The sequence below is a fragment of the Neodiprion fabricii genome, chromosome 5 (genome assembly GCF_021155785.1).
Source record: "Neodiprion fabricii isolate iyNeoFabr1 chromosome 5, iyNeoFabr1.1, whole genome shotgun sequence".
NCBI lineage: Eukaryota > Metazoa > Arthropoda > Insecta > Hymenoptera > Diprionidae > Neodiprion > Neodiprion fabricii.
The window spans coordinates 34,702,948-34,724,409 of record NC_060243.1 but is presented as its reverse complement, the minus strand read 5'-3'; the positions used below and the strand labels follow the sequence as shown (position 1 = coordinate 34,724,409).

Sequence of the window (21,462 nt, the reverse complement as noted above, 5' to 3'; positions counted from 1 at the left end):
AATTTTATTAGAATCGTTAGCAGTTGTTTACCGATTTGATGTGACGGACGATTGAAAGCTGATACAATTTGGGTGAAATCTTAGAACTCTGTGCAAAAGAAATTCGAATAATTCAAACGTGTTACTGAATTAATTGTGAAATGAATATGATTTTTAAAACTTCGCGTAACCGAAATTAAGTAAAGTTAATCACGTGTTCCACGATAAATCTGGCGCCCACAAAACATACAAGATATATCATACGTAATAGTAAATTATTTATTTAAATATGAATTGAAAATTATTTACAATCGTTCACAGAATAATTACATAGACATGTATATACACCCTAAAGTAATTTGTAATATAAACTGCAACTTTGAAGTGTATTATTTTGTAAATTCATTTTGTTATCTCATCGATCCAACATTTATGTTTTAATGAAAATATATTCAGATCAATATTATGAGATGTTTCCGTCTTTTATGCGTTCTTAGTTTGTTCAACCTTTTATCCGAAAAAATATGCACGTAGCTAACAAGAAATAATATTTGTTTGTTCATGGTATTTTATCCGATAGCTTATCATGATAGTAAAGCACATGAACCTTCTTGTGTTGAAAAATGTATGCTATTTATAGTTATCTGCTAGCAGAAAAATAGCAGTTCCATTACGTATATAGTTATAACTAATGCCACCTAATACGAAGAATTCTGAATTATCGGGAAAGCTGCACTACGTCGAACCTAATGTTAATTCTCGAAAGGAAGCATTTAATACTTCACACTTTAATTATGCAACCGTGAAATGGGATTCCGAATATGATGAAGATATGTATCTTTCGTTATACGGTATAACTTATACCAACCTACCCAAGCAAACAACCCAAATGACAACCCAACAAAAAAGTGGCGGGACCGCAACGTGAGAAAGGTGATTCCACAGCCCTCTTCTTCTTCTTCCTCTTCTTCGCCTGTGATCGCTCGTTGACTGGAGAATCTAGCAACGGTTTGGTTAACGGTTTCCAGCAGAAATATCTGTACCATAACGCTGCGGAAGCACGTATACGATTGCTGAGAGGTCGAGAATAGTGCATTGTGTAACAAGGAGGCAAACGCGATATTTGCGGGCCGAGCGTAAGTTTGCAATACGATTTGTAGGTGAGCCGGAGACAAATATAGCAAATACGCGAGGCGAAAAGAGCGTTGCCTTCTTGCTGCACACGATTCTCTATATAGCAAGAGTGTGTTACGCGTTTATTCACGAAGCGTGAAATTGAAGTTAGGGTTGCGTAATGTCAGATTTTTTTGAGACGGTGCGAGCACGTAGTCCAGAAAAGATCACTTTTAACTACTTAAAAGTGGTCTTTTTTGTACTACGCGTATGCGCATTTGCAGACAAACTCGATCGTCGTAGATACGGGTACTTTATTGTACGGAAAACACGCATGGAAAAACGCGTAAAACATGCTCAGGTTATATAAAGGTATACTCGAATTTAGTTTTCAATTATAATTGCGAGTTTCGTATGTGCGTGAACAAGCTGGACGCGACTTACTTGCACTGTTGCACGCATTCATTTGATACCTGCGTGAAACACCCGCTTACGCTACGTCTAATTGTATCTCTATGAAAACTGGCGCTTTTCACGAAGCTCATAATCAGTGAACCTGGCAAATGAGCAGTGCTTCACATTTTTAGGCTCGGTGGCGTCACCTTCTTTCTCACATCTTATCTGTGATCAAAGAAATCAGAGGTAAGATGCGGATTCCTGCCGGAAATGGTCGTTTATATACACGTCGTGTAACTCTGATAGTGGGGTGCCATAGATGACTTTTCTAACGGAATCAGATTCCGTTGTTCAGTTTAATGTCGTTAGGATTGCTGCAATCGAGTGATGATCTGTTCAACAGTGTGTGCGACAACGATGGCAATAGTAACGCATGCGCAGTATACCTAATCACGGTCACTTGCAGTTTTGAAACACATCGACATAGGCGTTTTGGCTTTATTTACGGCCAAAAAAAAAGAGAAAAATCACAATGTGGCTCTCACAATGTCCACTAGGGTAGCGTTGGTGACGTTAATCCCAGGTTGATGGCGTTCGTCCGTTATTATTGCTATCGTATTCTCCTTCTTAAATTTTCAAAAACCTGACCAAGTTTTTTCACAGTAGTGCTCCACGCTAAATTTCCCTTGCATATACGATGGAGATTTACGTTCATAGGTAGGGTTACCCGGTTCCTGCGGAAACAATTAAATAATAGTAATAAAAGTAAGAAAATATGTCAAAAAATTACAACAATCGCTAGATTGTTGAGCTTGGATCAATTTCTTTGCTGGTGATTGTTCTTTCTCTGGACACGACGACCGAGGGATACAGAATCCTCAACAATTTTAATTTTGACTCAAGAGCTTGTGATTTTTTCATTATTCCTTCCTAATCGTGCGCACCACGTATTGTGTGTACGTTCAATACGTACTTACACAGGTGTACTTATAAAAGAATGAAAAACTATATTTTGACATAAAGTAACAACGCTTGAGTGATCAATTCGCCGCATTATCCGGATTAATAAACATAATAGAGCGTGAAATGGATTGAAAAAGAGTTGATATTTCATCCACAGCTTTTTATTAATTTAGTCTGTGTGATCCTTTGGTAATTTTCCACCGATTTTTGGTTATTCATTCATTTATTCATTTCCCCAAGTAAATAAAACTTCGCTGTATTTTCTGCATGCTATGCTGCAATCCGCTATATTCACTTTAGCCAAGTAATAGTTGTAACCACAATAATTATTATTAAATAACTTTTTCCTGCTATACTCGTACCTGCGAATACAGTCATTTTCGTTATGTTCAGTTATCTGCATTATTTATATATTTTGGTTTTAATGGCATTCGAGACTTTTTCCGCTAAGATAATTTTGGCCTTCAAGAATTACGGTCGTTGGTTGCTAACCTTTCAACAATACATACTTTACTATATACACGTAAAACTACTGAAAAATATATTCTTCTCTTATATCCATTTGACAATTACTTATACTGCTATGTATTGTAGGTTTTTAAATTTGCTTTCGAAGTTTTTCCACGAGTATATTGTATAATTCGATATAACATCATACGCAAACTGACGTACAAGTATCGTTTACGAATAGAAATTTCAGCTCATTCTTCGAATAAATAAAAAATCCTTGGGGGAACTGGAGGGTGCCTGTAACACCGAATAATAATATCATTGAATGGAAATTATTTTACCTCCAGCAATAAGTGATCAAGACCACGAGTGAAAACAAAGACTTTCCGTATAGATGACAATTGCAGTTGGTTTGTCAACAGTTCGCCGTTACCCGGTAAAAGAACCTTTAATTTGATCGTCTGGGGTTTGAGGTATTGAAGGATTTATTCAACGTCACGCTGAACCAACATCGACAAGTCACCATTTCTCGGATTGGCAATATGCGTGGAGATAAGTTAACCTGGGAGACTATTTGCCAGCATACTCTTACGGTTAAGGTGAAAGGGGTAGGTCAGAGTCCTGATCCCCGACGAGGTAGAGGAATTGAAATGCTATTGCCAATAAGCTGATTCCGAGAAGATCACCCATCGCGGTGAGGTACGGAATAGCAGAATTGTCGGGGTCGATTTTTCGTTTCCACATCCAGTGGATCATTATGTACGCAATGTAAAGGAGAGCCGCTACTTGAAGTAGAGCCGCGCAAAGGTACACGAATACGAAGAGCGGTGTCAGGGATGCGTTGCCATCCTTCATGTAATTTATAAGATATATGAAGATCACGTGACCCGGTATCACCATCGCCATCAGGACTCGAGTAGTCCTGGCATGCATACCTGAAAGCGAAAAGGTTGCCCGGTATTATTAAATGCGCGAATCGAGGAAGATGGAGATGGCACTAATCTAACGTTCCAACCTTTTCCAAAAAAGTTTGCTATCGGCGTGATGAAGATTACCGGATGAGCGAGACCCGGCGGTATCAGCAAAGTTCCGAGGTCAGCCTGCTTGTGAAGGGCTGTGGATATTCGGCTGGCTTGTACCGCGACCAGGTTACCACCAACTCCGTTTATTACTGGTTGGAAAACTGTCAGGTTTTCGAAACGGGACACCATGAACTCCAGAATTAGTCCTCCACAACTGAATTCACAGTAATTAATCGTTAATTGTTGGAGCAGCATGCGCTTTGCTATTGTGGGAGTTTTCAAACCTTATAAGTGACTTCAAGGTCAATTGTACGCGATAGAAAATGTATCGGAATGCACTGGATTACTATAGTGAGTTGTAGCATTGATAAAGGAAACTATTGACAGATAAATCCGGACTCGTGAAAGCGGATATTTCTTTACCTGCTTATGAGCATAGCAATCATGACTGGCGTCCAGCCGGTGTAGAGAACATCGTTGGTGTGTTCATTTTTTTTTGCAATCCAGACCCAAAGTGGTGTGACCAGAACGTAGCAGGCTATAATTAGAGGCGCGAGCCAGTCTTGTTTGTCAATGGATTCGTAGAGTATTGTTGAAATCCAGGATAGGAGGGCCAAAGAGGTGATGTCCCCTAAGCTGGCTGCGATTGGCGTTGCCACGTTGTCGGGATTGATGTGACAATGTCGTGAAAAAACAATCACTCCAGCGGTAATCAAACCAAGGACAAACGACGCAAGCGACGCTGTAACAAGACTGCTGGCGCAGAGGAGATACGCGTGGTCCAGTGATACGGTTCCGTTCCGTAATGCCCCCATCACTATGGCGACTACTGAACCCAAGAAACCAACGACTATTGCTTGGCACTGTAGGGGAGAAAAAGATTACGATGAAAGATTACATAGCGTGACGCTGGAGTTCATAATACGTCATTGCTGGCTGTGGGTCTGTGTTTTTCTTTCCCGAAGATACCTTATAAAATTTAATGGGATGAGCAATATTCTACGATGCTGTTTTATACCTGGTCCTTTGTATCTCATTCTTTTCGAATCAAGTAAAAACATTCAACCGAAAACAAAGTTAGCTCTTTGATCAGAGATCATATTATCGAGTAGTCAAACAAGCCAGAGACAGTTTTGAAACGAAGGCCAAAGAGCTATACGTCAGAACAGAAGAGCAAACATTAAAGCAAGATAATGTGCTTTGAGGATCTCGCAAGTTCGCATTATATTCCGAAATTTGATGTCGACTTTAGCAACACACGCCCGTTAAGAGTTCATATTTATTTCAAGTTGCGCGAAGAAAACGTGCACCTAGTGAGCAGCTGGCGATAATTTTCACAGCCGTAGCTTAAGCAAGAGAAAAATGTGTTTATGTACTTGCCTACCTCATTAAATGCGTCACATCTACAAGTGTTTTTATTATTTTACCATGTCTAAAATTAAGCGCTAGAGCATTGTAGATATGCATTATCGTTTGACAGTGTGGTAGGTCGGAAATGCATCGTTTGTTTGTCTTTGTCTGAAATATTTTTTTTCCATCATCACCTGAATCAAGACAAGGTTTCCCACTATCATGGATGATTGCTGTTTCGGTGTATCCATGTGTCCGAGGTTTGCCTGAGTAGAGAGTCTCGATGCCAAGGTCATTTCAAGGTTACCCTTAAGTCCCAAGAGTGCCGGTACCAAGATCATCAGTTCGTTTACTCTTTCAAACACCACCCAATGCTGCAAGAATTGAATCATCGTCTGTTAGCTGTCGCTCGATTGTGCTTCGGTCAACATCGCAGCGCGCACTTTGGAGCGCGTGTTGCTTATCAGTATTAAATTTCACATCAGGATACCAAGAATTTAGCTTTAGAAATTTTCATACTTGAACCAAATCCAAGACCAAGCCCGCACCGACCATTCCCAGCCCGGCAACCAGAAACGGTATAAAAACTTGGATGGTGATTGCCAAGTATGATTCCATAGGCTCATCATCAGCACCATTGCCATAAAGTTTACTCTCCACCACGATGTCGGGAAGACGATTTCCGTCCCCATCTTCAAGCATGCTGACCTCTGCCCCTTCCTCGGCAGATGACAGGGCCGACGAGGCACCGGCTCCAGGGTTTGATTCGGAAGCGGTGCGCGAGCGGCCACCCGTCGGTGTCATCCTGTACGAATGTCTTTTGTTGTATAGTAACGACTCTTTACATTGCCCACTGGAAAATTAAAAGATACCTCGTATTAATGTCAATTCAGAGCTGCTCGGCCTGTGCTGCGGTCCAGTATTCGCCAATTCGGCACTGAGAGAAATTTTTAGTTCCGGTTACCGCTCAGTCCTTAACTATTTTCATTTTTTACCCCAATCGAAAAATATAGTTCCAGGTACAAAATGAAAATTAGTGTTCTAGCTGTTACCAGAAAGTCTAGTATCTGTTAATATTCTTTCTTATTACGATCACTGTTACTATATTTTATTGTAACTGTTGCGAAAATTTAATCCTTGTGCGACAATAAATTGATGTTAAAGCCTTATTTAACTAAAAAAGTACAGTAAACCGAACAAAGTGATTTTGCGTTGCAATTATTGGAAAATAGGATCGACAATAGCGCAAAATGGTTACGTGTACCTCGTTTTTCGTAATTCCAACATCATTCAAACAGTTTTGTTAACGATACCTGTTTTGCTGAATTTTTCTAGTTACTGTAACAAATGAAATTTTTCTCAGTGGGATCAGTTTGGTGACAGCAGCGAGCACCGTGAGAGGTAGTGAAATTGTATCATCTTCATTCATATTCTAGCGTAAATACTTGTGCCGTGGGTACTTTATAACTGAATAGATTCACTTCGGCCATAGTGTGCGGATCGGTGAGCTCGATTTGTATAGCTTGCACCGTTCACCGAGGCTCATCTAACAATAAGTTTTCAAGTTCAATCTTAACAAAACGTTACTTTTCAATCTTGTAATAAGCTATCCGTATATTGAACGATACGTGAATTTAGGAACTGATATTGCATTTAGAATCGGGCGGATCACTCTTGAATATTTGAGAATTCTTAGGCAAATTTTACGAAAAAATTACTGAAAAATTCCACATGCCCATAAATACACTTATACCTTCACTACGTGTGATTATATTATAACAGTTTTGTAGCTTTTGTCACTTTCACTTCACTAAAAAATATCCCCATGGCATTCGTTAAATGGGTGGACTGACGAGACAATGGAAATGTCGTTATGAACGTCATACTTGTCGAACTTGATGTATATCGTTGGGGAATAGTTGGGATGTTTTTCTGGCGGCTGCTGTACCGGAAGTGAATGTACCTGACCCTCTATCATCTTACGACTGGGCCCAACTCCGGCACATACTACCAATATATAGCAATTGTTCTTCGACAATGATAAGACTTTCCATACCAGTAGTCATACTCTCCTACCTCGCTGCACGCTTCTCCGAGTTATTTAAGATACAAATAAAGGAATTGCGTAATTAACAATGCGGCGCCTGGCAAGAAGAAGAGTTGTAAATCTAACGAGAGCTCTGTGCTTGCCTATCTCTCGCGGGTCTTTCTCACTTGTCAACATTCGTCTTTCTTTAGTCTATCAATTCAATTACAGTGCAGATTCTATCCCTTGCTTAGTAAGGATGTACAAAATTGGCAGTGATCTCAAAAACTTTTTGCAACCTTAGCTCTCGTGACTTTCGATGAGTACCACCGGCTGTCTAGAATCAGACAGCGTACTCTGAGGTACCACGATGTTTATAGCTTTTCAAAATCATAAGTCAAAGTGTACCTAAGGAACTGTAAAGTCTACCATTGCATTTTTGCATTTCAAAGTAACTCAGTGAACAGTCGAATCAACAGGTTTTCTGATAGCACATCCGTTAATCCCTCGAAATTGTTACATTTGGACACATACTTACCGAAGAAAATAATAAACCCGATAAAGAGTTAACCATAAGTGTTGAAAATATAAAATATGCAATAGCAATAATTGACCGTGAGTCAAGAGATGAATAGATTAGTATGAGTGCTGGCGATCAAATTTATAAGCAGCTTCAATCATACAATTGACATTTGCGTTTCTTATTACAAAATGAGGTTATCAGAGCAGACTATGAATCTGGTTGTTCAACTAGCCATGTGCTTTCATTCTGGAGGGGTTAACGTCAAGCCCCTGGATGTTTCATTACCATTATATAGACGGCTGTTGCACAGTGGCACTGCACCCTCTCCATACCTTATTTTTCTGATCTGATCCCCGATCTACGAGAATTTATTCCTATTCTTCTCCTCGTCCAGAGACTCAGTTGTAAGTCTTTGGTTAAGGCACGGATTGGCTCGGTTCCCGAATAAGGTCGTGATAGTGGACGCCCTTAGTTTCCAGCATGGATGGAATTTTCTGGAGGCCAGGAACAGGCCAGCGCGTCATGAGGTTACATCGCGACTGAAGACGATGCTTCGTTCGAGTCGTCTGTAGCATGTCTAGGCCAGACTGAGAAAACACCCATGGAGCAGCCGCGACATTATTGATCCGCCAGAATACGAGTTATATGTGAAGATAGTGGAGGACGACCATCCGATTTTCATTATATTCCATATCATTCTGGAAAATCGGTTGCATGCTATGTCGCAATCAATATTTTCAAGATAAAAAAACATGGACGATCTTCCCTTTGTCATTACAATTTTTTTCCTGCATTGCATTGTTTACAACTCTTAACTGATAACCGGAAAAAGCTCAAATTTCAAATTCAACTGTTCATTCGCTCGCTATGTCTTCGGCGTAATCTAGAATCATAGTTGGAGCGTTGCTGATTTTCTACAATCTTTTGGTATTTGACCTCACCAATTTAGCGGTACGTAAACCAATGGATTCGAGGTGTTGTACTTATTTGCGTCCTGATTTTTTGACTGCGCGTATTTCTTTTGCGAGAAGATTTAATTGTTAGCTTCTGCATTAAATGCTGTCTACTGGGGCAGCATTGAGCAAAAAACAGATTACTCAATCAACAACTCCAAAATCTAAGTTGTGCAAAGTTTACACTATAGGCAAATTTGAATAACTTTGGGACTCTTTTCAAGAAAAGCACTTACACGAATAGTTTTTTGCGCCATATGAACGAAGTTTCCCGTATCCAGGCAATCTTACCACAATTGACGGAAGTACAAACGTTCAAGGCAATTGTTGAATCGCTGGATTTGTTTCTGGTACCGTAATAAAAAAATCGAAACGACACGTTATACGAACACTCCTAATTGTCGCGTAAATTCCACTCGGCAATTTATCTACGCGACTCTCAACTGCTAGAACAAAACGGTTTACTCAATTTAGTCTGATGCTCAAAGACCGGGTAGCTTATGGAAGATGAGTATCTCTACGGTATGCAAATTCAGGACTAACCAATTTATGTGGAATGCATCTGTTCTCCGATTTCTCTACGTATACGCGAACGAGATAACAAAAGCTCAACGATACCAAGTATGGTTCAGCCTAGGTCGCCTACTCCATTGAATCAGTGAAGTTTTTTTTGCAATTCGAGGTTAGTGTTTGAACAATATTCTCTTTTTCGGTCGGATGAGCAGTCAATTATGTCACGACTTCTCAGTGATCGACACTATTTTTCTGTCTTTAAATAAATGTAATTCGTGTTAAGTTGAAGTAAGTTCGGTCAAAATTCTGTCAGGAAGTCGTAGTTTGTTAAGTAGAGAATTGCTTTGACCAATGTACGTACGTACGTACCGTCAAGCTGAAACTCCAAAGACGCCGAGTTCGTATTGCTTAGGCCAGAAGTTGTTAAGCGGTTAATTTGTAACCGGAAGTGTTACTTTTGAACCTCTTATACCCATCGCTCTTAAGAATGAAATCGTTCTAAATGATGGTTTTGGTAAGTGAGTCTAAGGTCGTACGTGGGTGATCGATCCTCCGTCCAACAAACTTGAATATAGTTTTCGATTCGTAAATCGCGAGACCAGTATTGATAAACCAATGCATAGAAATTTCTGACCTTGTTAAGAAAATCAAGTTTACGGAGATGGGCTTACGAGCGAACATGTAACAGCGACGAATTCTACTTACAGGTATTCAAATCATTCGTAATCTCACGGTCGTGCCAACTGTTACGAACCGTATTTACGCGGTTTCACATTGCCTTATGTTGTTCTTTTAAATACACAAACAACTGCTTACAAGCCAGTGGAAAACATGGATTTCCTAAACGCAAGCAAGAGTCTTCAAAAGTTGGATATCACTTGTCATCATCATATTTAGTTGAATTGATTCTCATCTCTGGTCTTCCTGTCTTCATTCATAACTGACAACACACGTGTGCAGGTCAAGTCAATGTCTTAACTAGGTCTACCAGTCGTTGAGAAGGACGCAGAGGAACTGCTTCCAGCTGGCAGACCGACAGTTAAATGCCAGTGGAGATGATTTAAACCCAGAGTACAATCCGTAATAGACTTATCTGATTGACATTGCAACCAGATTCATGGTCAACAGTTAGCCATTAACCTCCCAGAGTGCACCTTACGACGACTTTGCATTGATGTGCCAAGAACTAATACCGCTGCAGATGATTACTCAAAGCTGTCTCTGAATCGCTTACGATGGGTAACTTTCCGGTTTAATTGTATTACGTATGCAAATAAGCAAGTGTAAAACTGAGTCTAATCACCAATGGTGCCTGTATCTCATGTAAAACTCATATATTATCTACTAAATACTTCTGACCAACCAATCAAATTGGACTGCAATACAACACACTACACGGAATACAAAATATTAACTGCCAAAAGAACTGTTACTGGTACTACGATCATTTGCAGACGTACGAATTGGTGACTCTACTGTTTTTCTACCTTTCTGTAATGTGCGACACACAAATTTTCTGCAAGTCATTAATAGTAGCAACGTAATTGTCAAACATTGGAACCACTGTTACAATATTAATGCTAGTGTCCCACCTTCTGAGGTTGTAATTTCAATTGTTAACCCAATCGAAGGTGAAGAATAAAAAAATAAGGTTGAAAATCATTGGGATGGACACTAATTTCTAGTCAACAAGCTGCACCAATATTTAAGATTCGCGGCAAAAACGTTAAGGCAGCGATGACATAGCTGCTTGCGTTCCTTTTTTTACGCAATTCTCGGATGCGATGCTGCTGATACCGATCAGCCACCTTATTGTTTCCAAGGAATTAAATTTGAAAAGGCTCATATCAGTTACAGCACTGTTGGTGGGATATTTTTGCAAAATGGTAACGCTAATATAACATAAAGTATATCTCTAAAGGCAAGTTCATCTTCTTAGGCTTACAATTAGTGAAAGGTATGTGTACTGTGACGTAAAACTGGCATAACTTAGAAACAATTATGAAAATATACGTTAATTTGATTTTGTTACTTTTATAAAACTTCGCCCAAGAAGCCGAAGTTTTTTACGAATATACATTCGATCTACACCTGTTCAAAAATACTTCACGAAACAAGAGTTCGTTTTACCCTCGAGCTACCTCAGCCACCCATCTCAAGTGGTGGTCCAAGAGAAAATGAGCAATACCGTTAAAGAATGCCATCGTCAAACGGATCACATGTAACATGTACGTTGTCACATTTTGTACTACGTTACAAACGAAATCTCCTACTTACGACGATCACTGGAGGTCAGCTGTGACATTTCTTCCTCACCTCAATGAACGTGGAGTTTTTCCTCTGATTTCGCATTTGATCAATATTTGTAAATCAAGTAATTCGGCAATGGAACTTGAAAATCGGCAACATTTTATAAATATTCACCACTCATTTTAAACAAATAAACGGATTTCTGTTCTTTTTCTCGTGTTTTGTTTACCCGCTTTTTATCTTCTTCGTATTTAAACTTTATATTTTCCAATTAAAGAGGATATTTTAATTTATTTATTAAAGTTTTGTCGCACTAATTCTAATCGACTGAATAAAGTTGTCACGTACTGCTTTTATACATATCAGCAGTTCACCCCATTCAGGTCGGAAAAAATGTCTCCTTTCTCTCTACAACTGTGTCAGTAAGAGTAACTTGGTTGCAAGAAGATAAAAGAAAAACAATGAAAAAAATGGAAAACTCCCTGGGATCGCGAGAAGGGAGAAAACGGAGTGAGACGAAGAGGCTGTAAAACGTTGCCCGCGACGACTGAGTTAATCCTTACTGACGGATCCAACTATTTCATTCCCAGTTGGTGTTACGCTCGTCGTTTGATCGTTGCTATATAGGTATAATGCGTAACAGTGATGTATGCTCCACACCGTTCGATGTTGGACATAGCACTGGTGAATAAAACTTAGCAAGTTGTTGATTTGAGGAGGAGGAGGAGGAAGAGGAGGAGAAGAAGGAGGAGGGTGAGAAGTTGGCACGGGGTTCTTGTTGCGTATGTATATACTTTGGATCGAGTACGGAGCAGCCGAAGTTTGCGAATGAGAATTAAGGTACTACAAGAGCTTGAGGTGTGGGTGGATGGTGGACATAACGCGTCGCGACGAACGACTTGGTAAGCAAATAATTATGAACGACTAACCGACTCTTATCCAACGATGAAAAGGCGGAAAGGGCTTCTTGAACACACGCTTGTTGTCCTCATTCTTCCAGACTCAATCATCGCTACCGTCTTCATCAGTGAGCTCGATATTGTCTATTATAAAATTCATTGTTTACCTTTGAGTATAACGTACGCTGGACAAGTTTACAGTGATTATGGGATCAATTAGCGGAGTGGTTACCCAAAATATTAAGAGATCTACCGACCGACTACACAAGATCAAACACTTCATGACACTTTGTTTGTGAAACGGAACGAGACGTTACAGCGATAAAACTTATTTTACTACTCCAGTACCTGGCTGAAAGAGTTCACGGCCACCTTCAAAACGTGACAGAGGGTCGGAAAAAAGAAATACCGGCAAGAATGATACTCATTTGTAGAATCACTGATTCATTAGAGACAACGGTGACAATTAATTTGGCAACGTGCTGCAATAACTGATCTAAAATGATCGTTGCAGGTCATGTGATTCGAGTGCCGTATGAATTTGACATAGTGCATAACGTAATACCTACAACTGTACAAATACGCATACACGAGTGTAGCGGCGTGTGTTTAAGACGATTTCTCTATTAAACAGTTGACTGGTGATTGTGTGTAATAATGGCTGTGGGGAAGATAGTGATCTGTCACGCATTCATCATGACATATCGTTGTCGCACATGCGTCACTTGCGCTCGCAAATCTCCTATATGTACATACCTATAGAGGGCGATTCATAACACAATGAGTCGTTACGTTACATACGAAAAGAGATATGAATTACAATTACAGGGATTTGGCCTTTAGTTTCTACGCGTCATATACATAAACTGAAAATTGGCAGTTCGCTCCATGTCGCGTTCTGCGTCTACTATTGACGGATTTATACAGCACAATTTGTTCATACGTGAGCATTGTGGTATACGCTTTGGTCGCTTTGGTGAATACGGGAAGACCATATTTTGTCTGTTCACAGCATATAAAATAACATAAGCAGTGACTGCTTCTAACGAAAATAGTGGGATCTGGATAGTAAGACCGTTCCCAGCTTTATCGGTAGCGGTTCACGAGATACACGTTCGAAAATCAAACATACGAAATCCAGACGTTTTCAGCTCAGTCGGAAAGATAGAAATTTAGTCGCAGTCAGTCATTTGGTTATATTTTTTTATAAGGTGTAGTACACGTTGCGCGGAATTCTCAAACTAATTTGATAAAATTCGAATTTCAGGTTAAAAATTGTTATCAATCTGTCAAAAATTGCCGAATGTACCTACAGAAAATTTTATTCAGAACTGCATGTACAGGTATATTTTATCGACAAATTTTGGTTTCTTGGATAGGTTAAACATTACTGATATAAAAAATTGTCCGTACGCGAACTCACTATACATTCCTGTACGCTGTTCACGTGACGTAAGTCACCGAGATGAGCATTTGAGAAACCGTTGAAAATCTATTTGAAATATGTCGGTGCATTGGCGGAACTTTGATTTACTTATGATCCGTCTATGGACAAATTAATAAGCGTTTTCAAAAAATAATTAATTCGACGGTGATAAAATGAAGCAGCAAATAAAAGGCACAAGTAGTCCAGGACTAGGTAAACGTGTCATAAAAAAAAAAAAATTATCTTAAGCTCGCGTTATTGTAATTTTTTTGTACATAAGTAAATAGTGATTGCCACGATAGGACTTAGATTAAGTAAAGAAAATTGAGAAACAAACAAAATCTTAGAATATAGTATATGTATATATACATATATATACATATATGTATATATACATATAATAGAATATAATATATGTATATATACATATACATATTGTATATGGCGACACAATTTAATAGGAAAGAAATATACCTAAATATTTTGATAAAGTTCTATGGCAATTGCAAACTCTTAATATTTAACCAAATTACCTAACTATAATCTTAGGTCAACCGATCACTAATTGTACAAATTGGTTCAATTACTTCTGATATCGTGCGATAAAAAATATTACACTAAATATGTCTTATTATACTTATGTATCTTACACTTAGCTGTAATAATTAAAAATTAATTCATCTGGCTAATATATTATACTGGCATAATCTTTTCAGATATTTGTAAGGCAAAGCATTAAAAACAAATTCTTATAATTGTTGAAGTGCTTTGATAACAACATTAAAAATATTAGGAGTAATAATAATGATAATATTCATATCACTTTTGGTCTAATCTATCTGAAGAATACGGAAAATATCAAGTTTTAAGTTCATTAAATTTGGAGCATATTTGTCGAGAGTTGAAAAAACATTTAACACTAATACAAAGTATGCAAATGATATTATCGATGCCAATCTTTTATCACTTCCAATACTTGCATTCATTAGCTGTTCTATGGCAGTGGATAAATCTGTTGATTATTTATCAAATGTCTGCAGATGAGAAAGTGTCTAATCATTTTCAAAAGCCTTCTAGGAATTATTCATATATCACTCTATTCTTCGTATAAAAAATAAACGCACCTTTCAATCTCCAACATCGGCATCTCCGTCGCCGATGGCATAGAGAATGTGAAAAGCTATACCCAGCAGCGCAGTTCCTATAAGATCACCGGCAGCTGTTAAGTATGGTATTGCAGAGCTGTCCGGATCCATACCAAGTGTCCACATCCAGACAACCATTAATTGTGCTATGTACAGCAGTAGTATTACCTGTTAACGATATTGCATGTGCGTTGCGATTAACTTGGCTTTTATACAAGTTTATCGTTATTCTTAAAAGTATGAATTTAAAGCTACCTGCAGCAGGGCGGCAAATAAATATATGATTATAAATATTGGGGTCAGCGTCGTATGTCCAGCTTGGAGATAACTTATAGTATAGCTGAATATCAAGTGACCAGGCACCACCATCATTATTAGAACTCTAGCAGTTCTGGCATGTCCACCTGAAAATAAGAAGTTCAGTACTCTTACGCTCTCTCGCACTAGCTTGTCAATTCATTCTTGCATTTCTCGTACCTGGATCAAGAAACGCGTGGACCGGACTTATGCAAATTGTTGGAATTTCATGGTGCTCAGTTATTTGCTTTCTGTGTAACGATGTTGAAATTCTACTCGCTTGGACAGCCACCAGATTCCCCCCTACCCCATTAATGACTAGCTGAAAAACTGCTATGCCCTTATAGGTCGATATCGTAAAGTCCAATATGAGACCTCCGATGCTGAAAGACGAAAATTGATTTTGTTTTCTAATGACGTGGAAAACCGAGCAAACATTTCTCAAGTTCTATGTATAAGAAAATATGTACATAATCTCTGTAGTACCTGCTGATTAACATCGCTGATATCACAGGTGTCCACCCATGATTCAATACTTCTCTTGTAAATGGATTACTCGCTGCAATATATCCCCAAAAAGGTGTTGCAACTATACAAATGACTGTGACAAGCGGTGCTATCCATGGAGCATATTCTGAAAATTGTGGATTAATATAATTCGCAAAATCTATGCAATAATGGAAAATTTTTAATATTTCAATTTAACACAAGTTGTAGAATATAGCTTATCCGAATGTTTCGAAATTTACGTTATAGTGGTTGCTACGAAAATTCTATCAAAAATTTGTATGCCATCTAGGAATGACAAAGTTGTGAACCGTTGTGTTACATCAAACATCCACGACAGTTTACTACTTGATATTCGTATTATTTCAAACGACTAGTGTATGGGTATAAAATAAATAAAGAGGTATTATTTACTTTTAGAGTACAAGCAGCTGTAGTCAAGGCCATTGAAGAGAAATAACGACTTGCTTGTGTGTCGGATATACGAATATAGAAAATTAGAAGCATGAGCTAACCAATCGCGTTTTCAGTTATTTAAACAGAAAAAAATGGTATCGAAATGAATAAACGAGTTACCAATTGCGTTGTACAACATCGATGCTATCCAAGACAAGAGTGCTAGCGTCGTCAGGTCTCCTAACGACGCAGCAATGGGTGTGGCTACATTATCTGGATTGATGTTCATCTTTCTGGACAATAATATAACTGCGACCATAACAAGACCCAGAATAAAACTAGCAATAGATGCTGTCAGTAGTGAACTGGCACACAGTAGAAGGCCATGATTTATGTCAAAGTGGGCCTCTGGTATCCATCCCAGTATGACGGCAGCGAGCGATGCTAGCAAACCAACAACCATTGCTTGGCATTGTATCAATGCAAGGTTACCAGCAATCAGCGTCCATTGCTGTTTCCTGGTATCCATATGGCCGAGATTAGCTTGGGTTGACAAACGAGAGGCTAGTGTCATCTCGAGGTTGCCTTTTAGACCTAGTAGAGCAGGCACTAGTATGTATACTTCGGAAACTACTTTGAAGACAGCCCAATGCTGAAAATATACACCGATGAGTTTGCAGTAGGCGATTCGAACCCAGCTGGGTAAGAGATGTTCTCAACGTACCTGAACGACGTCAAGCAACAGGCTAGCGGCAACCATGCCAAAACCAGCAAGTAAAAATGGGATAAACATTTGAACAGATATCGACCAGACATTCTCATCCTCCGGCTGATGCGCATTATTTATTTTGCGGTGGTTGTTGTTGTTTCTCAATCCTTTGATCATTGACGATGGTATTTGAGATATCAAATGCCTTGTGTCATCGTCACTATTTTCAAATTCTGAGTCTGGTTGGAGTTCCATTGCAATGTCAGTCATGTTGACATTTACAGACTCCTCGCCACCTGAACCAACCATCTTGAAGGTATATAATTTGTCTGGTTGTTTTCGATACCGTAATAGCTTCTTTTCCTTCACAGCAGTTGTTACAACGTTATCGGCTCCGTCCATTTTTCTTTGCCACGATTTTGTAGGTCACTACAAAACACTGAGAACAGTAAATACGTCATTTAGTTAACGATTATCATATCGATCAGGAGTAAAACATCAAAGACTTGACGTAACAATACGTGTCGAATTCGCGGTCAGTGAAGAGAAAATGTAATACCAGGCAAGCGAACCATCTGAATCTGAGCTGGATGCAAAAGCTAGGGCTCAGTAGACTAAATATAGAGCTTAAACTATTTTCATAAGCTTCAAATCCTTGGCAACTGCTTCATGAAAAGATGATAATTAATTTTTTGATTGTATAATAATCTTCACGAAAGCATGGAAATTTTCTACAAATGAGAATAAATAAAAGAAGTGTATTATCGATCGACAAACTCGTATTAATCAATTTTTTACAATTCAGCTGTGTCATCGCGGATCAATGGTTATCTACAGATTTCACATATATAAGGACAATTTTGCAAAGCTGTGGACAAAATTTCTCTGAACATTTTTACATACATTACAAAAATTATTATGACAAAATTTTCTGTTCTGAACGACGTGAAATAACTTTTACACCAAAGTAATAAGATCACCAACCAAAAATGTAATCTGTACATTTTAAAAATAAATATTTGAATTTTGTTAACTAAAAATGCATGCTTAAGGTATATTAGCTTCGTAAATATCATGGTTGAATTTTTGTTACAGCAAGATGCATACTCATCCATGCCAAATATTGCCACTTTGAGGGACTCACCGTTCTTTTATCAGAGGTCTTCATGATCATTTTCTGGATAAAAACAAAGATACAAATACTGGGTTAAAACGTGATATAGGCCTAGCTTTAGTGGATGATTTAAGGGGATACGAATACTCAAATTGGTAACATTTTCATTTAACCATATATAGTTACTTGAGAACATTTATCAAAAGTCATTTATATTTTAGCAGTTCACCAATAGTTGTCAGTAAAAATTCGTGATTCCCTCAGACACTGTTGCTTGTATTGATATATAAATCTAGTAAAAGCAAACGTAAGGAACCAGGTCAATTAATAATTGGATAACTGCTTGGATGAACAAGAAATTTTTTCATGCATGAAGTATCAATATAAAAAAGATATATCGGGTATTAATGAACCTCATCAACGAAGGCCCTGGTTTTTCAAATATACATTTCACAGTTTTCATACCCCCTTGAGCGCAACATGTAATCCAAACCTTATGATATACATTATAATAACTACATATCAGTTCAACTACAGTTCTACATAAACGAAGAGAGTGTCACTTTAATGGATTCATATCGATTACTGCCTGCACCGTATGCATTATTTTGATATTTTTCATAAAGTAAGGTCAAAGCAACAGAGATTGTGGTAAGTAAGCATAAAGAGTGTTATCGTTCATTGAGGTTATCCATAAATCAGAGGACTAGCAGGTTTCAGCCAATATTCAAGTTGTGTATTCAACAAAAAAAGATTTGACTTGCAACAATGCTTTATAATCAGTTAATGCTCTAGATTGAATTATCTGTGCTAACTTATCTGATAGGTATCAATGAGCCCGGATAGCACGAAAGTTAAAGTCGTCAAAAAGACGTGTAAATGATGGCTTATACGCCATTTCCCAACGCCTAAAAGATATCTTTGTGCCTGAAATACGTTCTTGGGAGGTTAGAGACATGAAAAAGTGCCGCATGAGACATCTTTTTGACGCCGTTAAGTTTCGTGCTGTCTGGGACCTCTTATCTCAACTGAAAAAATTGTTCATTCACAGTTACAAAAATACCTCTAATTTGAAAATTTAAAACCGTCGAAACTTTACCGCGTTCAGAGCTCGTTCCATTGTTGACATATTTGAAAAAAAAACAGTTTACATAGGCATAATGAGTAGCAGAAGGACCTTCGACCCTACATACATAACCTGAAAATATATTCCACGAACCTAAATTTCACACCGGTTTTTCTTCTCCATGATCCACGTTTCAAACCTTACACGCAAACTATCTTGCATTTGTCACCGTTCTTACCATGCAACGTCAATTTTCGGCCTGTATTGTGAATTTTCGTTGTAGCTACCTGGATCGCCTGCACCGGGGCTTGTTTCTATCCTTGTTTACGCGTCTACCTACCTGAAACGTCTTGCGCGCTCACCATTTAAACGCGTGGCAACGGCCAACGTGTGTTCGAATCGTTCGTTCAACCGCACTGTCCGTTATTATCAGAACTCACTGCAACGTCTGCAACGTTGTGTTCTTTTCTTTCCAGGATTCACTCTCCAGTTTGCAGGGATATTATTTTACTACCGCGGGGTTAGTCGAGCGTGTGTATTCGGCATATGTACAAATAGAGTCGTGGCACTGCTCAGCGAAGCAAACTTGTGACGCGTATGTAAGTATACTAGTACGTATCGGTGATTTTGCGCCGGTGCACGGTGGTAAGCTTACAATTAGTCAATTTTTATCCGTATACGAGTAGCGCGACGTGTTATCAACTCGAGATGACGCAGTATCAGAACAAACTGAAATGTTGAACACAAAGTCATATTAACATATGCTCGGAACTCAATTGCGTTATATTATAGGTATGTTCATAAATGTGTAAAATTATCATTTTGTTTTACCAGTCAGAATAAGTTGATTAGTTGGCACTAGAATGTTTCCATCACATTTGCCTATGAAATCGCATATTCTGATCGTTGCAGTATAGCAGCTGCAAGCACCTCAAGCATAATTTGAAAATTTTTCCATTAGAATGAAATTGTAAACTGTATTTTGTTCGTAATAATAAGAAACTATAGTATACTCAGAAATAATTGGGGAAATTTCAAATATAACGAATGCTCTTCAGGTTAAATTACATCAGAATTTTTAAATTCAGGACTCTGCTAATCCTTACTGTTACAGCTGTATTACCGACTGCCAGTATTGAAAATACATTGAAAGTGAGACAGAGCTCATTCTGGAGCCGAAATAGAAGCACGTAAGCATGCACATGAGACTGTTGACAGTATACTGGCAGTCAATAATTGAGTACATGTTATGTCACGGTCATTACATAGAACCAGCTGTTCGAAAATTCAAAAATTTGCGAATCACAAAAGGTCCAAACTTCAAACAATAACTGTACAGCAATTATTATTACCTTGAAAATTGATACTCTCGTAAAATCAAACACCAAGAATTCATATTTTAGTCACTAACAAAGCTGAGAACAGGATGGGTTTTCAATTTTGTAGAAATAACTTAAAGTTGTTAAAGTTGAACTATATAAATAAGCAAATAAGAATAAGCGTCAATCGTTGAGTTTCATTTATGTTGAGCATAATTTCAAATCGTTTTGACGTAACTCAATTGTTATTTCAAGACAATTGGATACAAACTAGTAGGGCGAAAATTTATACATGTTTACTCAACAGTAATTGAGTAAAATTGAATAATCGAGGCTGAAGCATCTACGGGGAAATACGATTACTACGTATTATATAATTCACATTAAATAAATTTGGAATTCGGAAAAAAAGTTAATACATATGTAGTGATTTTGATTAATTATTAATAAAGCCTTTTTTCTTCTTTTGCCGTTTCATTTATTATTTTACAGGTGGCAGAAAACACTGATCTCTCTTGCAACTGAAACGCTCCATTAGACTGCTGCATGCCGAAAGAGAAGGTATCATATGAGGTTACCACGAGTAGCACCGACAAAGATCTCGATACCAATAAATTTGATTTATAACTGTTGGTATACCAGGAGTAGTGGAGGACAAAGATCCGAGATACCACTCTGCAGCCGTTGTAACTCTCTCTCTCTCTCTCGCTCTCGGCACGGTCAGCGTAGTAGATATAAGTACATTCCAGTATAAGCAGAGTTCAGCGAGCTGAAGATACGCTGAGACGTGATTCCCCGTTCTCAGTGCTACCAATCTAATGAGACCTCGGCTCGGCAGCCGACCTGCACAACGGTACCGCGTTCAAACGAATGGCAAATGCCCGCAGAAATTTGAAAGGGCGCTTCCTATGAACGTAGACACCGGGTGTCAATAATTTGAAAGTACCTAATTAACCCAAATATAAGAAAATATTAGTATAAATTTTCATAAATTAAAAACTTATGGACTTTTCAATCATCCGTGGTTCTTATTTATTCATCACTCT

General features: G+C 38.3%; 2 protein-coding genes and 2 long non-coding RNA genes across 8 annotated transcripts; 2 read left to right on the top strand and 2 right to left on the bottom strand.

Annotated features, from left to right (window-relative positions):
- Nucleotides 1–166: 166 nt before the first annotated feature.
- LOC124183072 (solute carrier family 41 member 1-like) lies at nucleotides 167–12,194 on the bottom strand. 4 transcript variants are annotated; one of them, XM_046571080.1, is made up of 6 exons: nucleotides 11,566–12,194; nucleotides 5,793–6,126; nucleotides 5,468–5,647; nucleotides 4,347–4,786; nucleotides 3,917–4,137; nucleotides 167–3,836 (listed from the first exon to the last, which is right to left on the bottom strand). In XM_046571080.1, the coding sequence occupies exons 2-6, from the start codon at nucleotides 6,075–6,077 to the stop codon at nucleotides 3,496–3,498; spliced, it is 1,467 nt and encodes a 488-aa protein (XP_046427036.1). In that variant the 5' UTR covers nucleotides 6,078–6,126; nucleotides 11,566–12,194; the 3' UTR covers nucleotides 167–3,495. The 4 variants fall into 4 exon arrangements, with proteins under 4 accessions (XP_046427036.1, XP_046427038.1, XP_046427037.1 ...); XM_046571082.1 differs by lacking the exon at nucleotides 11,566–12,194 and adding an exon at nucleotides 8,108–8,381; XM_046571081.1 differs by lacking the exon at nucleotides 11,566–12,194 and adding an exon at nucleotides 8,155–8,381.
- Nucleotides 12,157–14,173, top strand: LOC124183080. The gene is made up of 2 exons (XR_006870921.1): nucleotides 12,157–12,440; nucleotides 12,539–14,173. It is a non-coding gene; the product is annotated as an uncharacterized LOC124183080 (long non-coding RNA).
- Nucleotides 13,760–17,319, bottom strand: LOC124183074 (solute carrier family 41 member 1-like). Of its 2 annotated transcripts, XM_046571084.1 has the most exons (7): nucleotides 16,933–17,319; nucleotides 16,389–16,860; nucleotides 15,792–15,939; nucleotides 15,486–15,688; nucleotides 15,264–15,412; nucleotides 14,988–15,176; nucleotides 13,760–13,982 (listed from the first exon to the last, which is right to left on the bottom strand). In XM_046571084.1, exons 1-6 carry the CDS (start codon nucleotides 17,317–17,319, stop codon nucleotides 14,991–14,993), a joined length of 1,545 nt encoding a protein of 514 aa, XP_046427040.1. In that variant the 3' UTR covers nucleotides 13,760–13,982; nucleotides 14,988–14,990. The 2 variants fall into 2 exon arrangements, with proteins under 2 accessions (XP_046427040.1, XP_046427039.1); XM_046571083.1 differs by lacking the exon at nucleotides 13,760–13,982 and having other exon boundaries at nucleotides 14,282–15,176.
- Nucleotides 17,294–20,863, top strand: LOC124183079. The gene is made up of 4 exons (XR_006870920.1): nucleotides 17,294–17,428; nucleotides 18,013–18,186; nucleotides 19,574–19,696; nucleotides 20,212–20,863. It is a non-coding gene; the product is annotated as an uncharacterized LOC124183079 (long non-coding RNA).
- Nucleotides 20,864–21,462: the final 599 nt, after the last annotated feature.

What these genes read in the sequence shown, in the direction of transcription:
- LOC124183074 (XM_046571084.1), bottom strand. Translation starts at nt 17,319, where the DNA reads ATGGACGGAGCCGATAACGTTGTAACAACTGCTGTGAAGGAAAAGAAG. An exon ending in GATGTTGTACAACGCAATTG is followed by an intron (nt 15,940 to 16,388) that starts GTAACTCGTTTA and finishes CACAATTTTCAG; the next exon opens with AATATGCTCCATGGATAGCA. An exon ending in TCAGCGATGTTAATCAGCAG is followed by an intron (nt 15,689 to 15,791) that starts GTACTACAGAGA and finishes TTCGTCTTTCAG; the next exon opens with CATCGGAGGTCTCATATTGG.
- LOC124183072 (XM_046571079.1), bottom strand. Translation starts at nt 7,251, where the DNA reads ATGATAGAGGGTCAGGTACATTCACTTCCGGTACAGCAGCCGCCAGAA. An exon ending in ATATACATCAAGTTCGACAA is followed by an intron (nt 6,127 to 7,159) that starts GTATGACGTTCA and finishes TTAATTTTCCAG; the next exon opens with TGGGCAATGTAAAGAGTCGT. An exon ending in ATTGCTATGCTCATAAGCAG is followed by an intron (nt 4,138 to 4,346) that starts GTAAAGAAATAT and finishes CTGTGAATTCAG; the next exon opens with TTGTGGAGGACTAATTCTGG.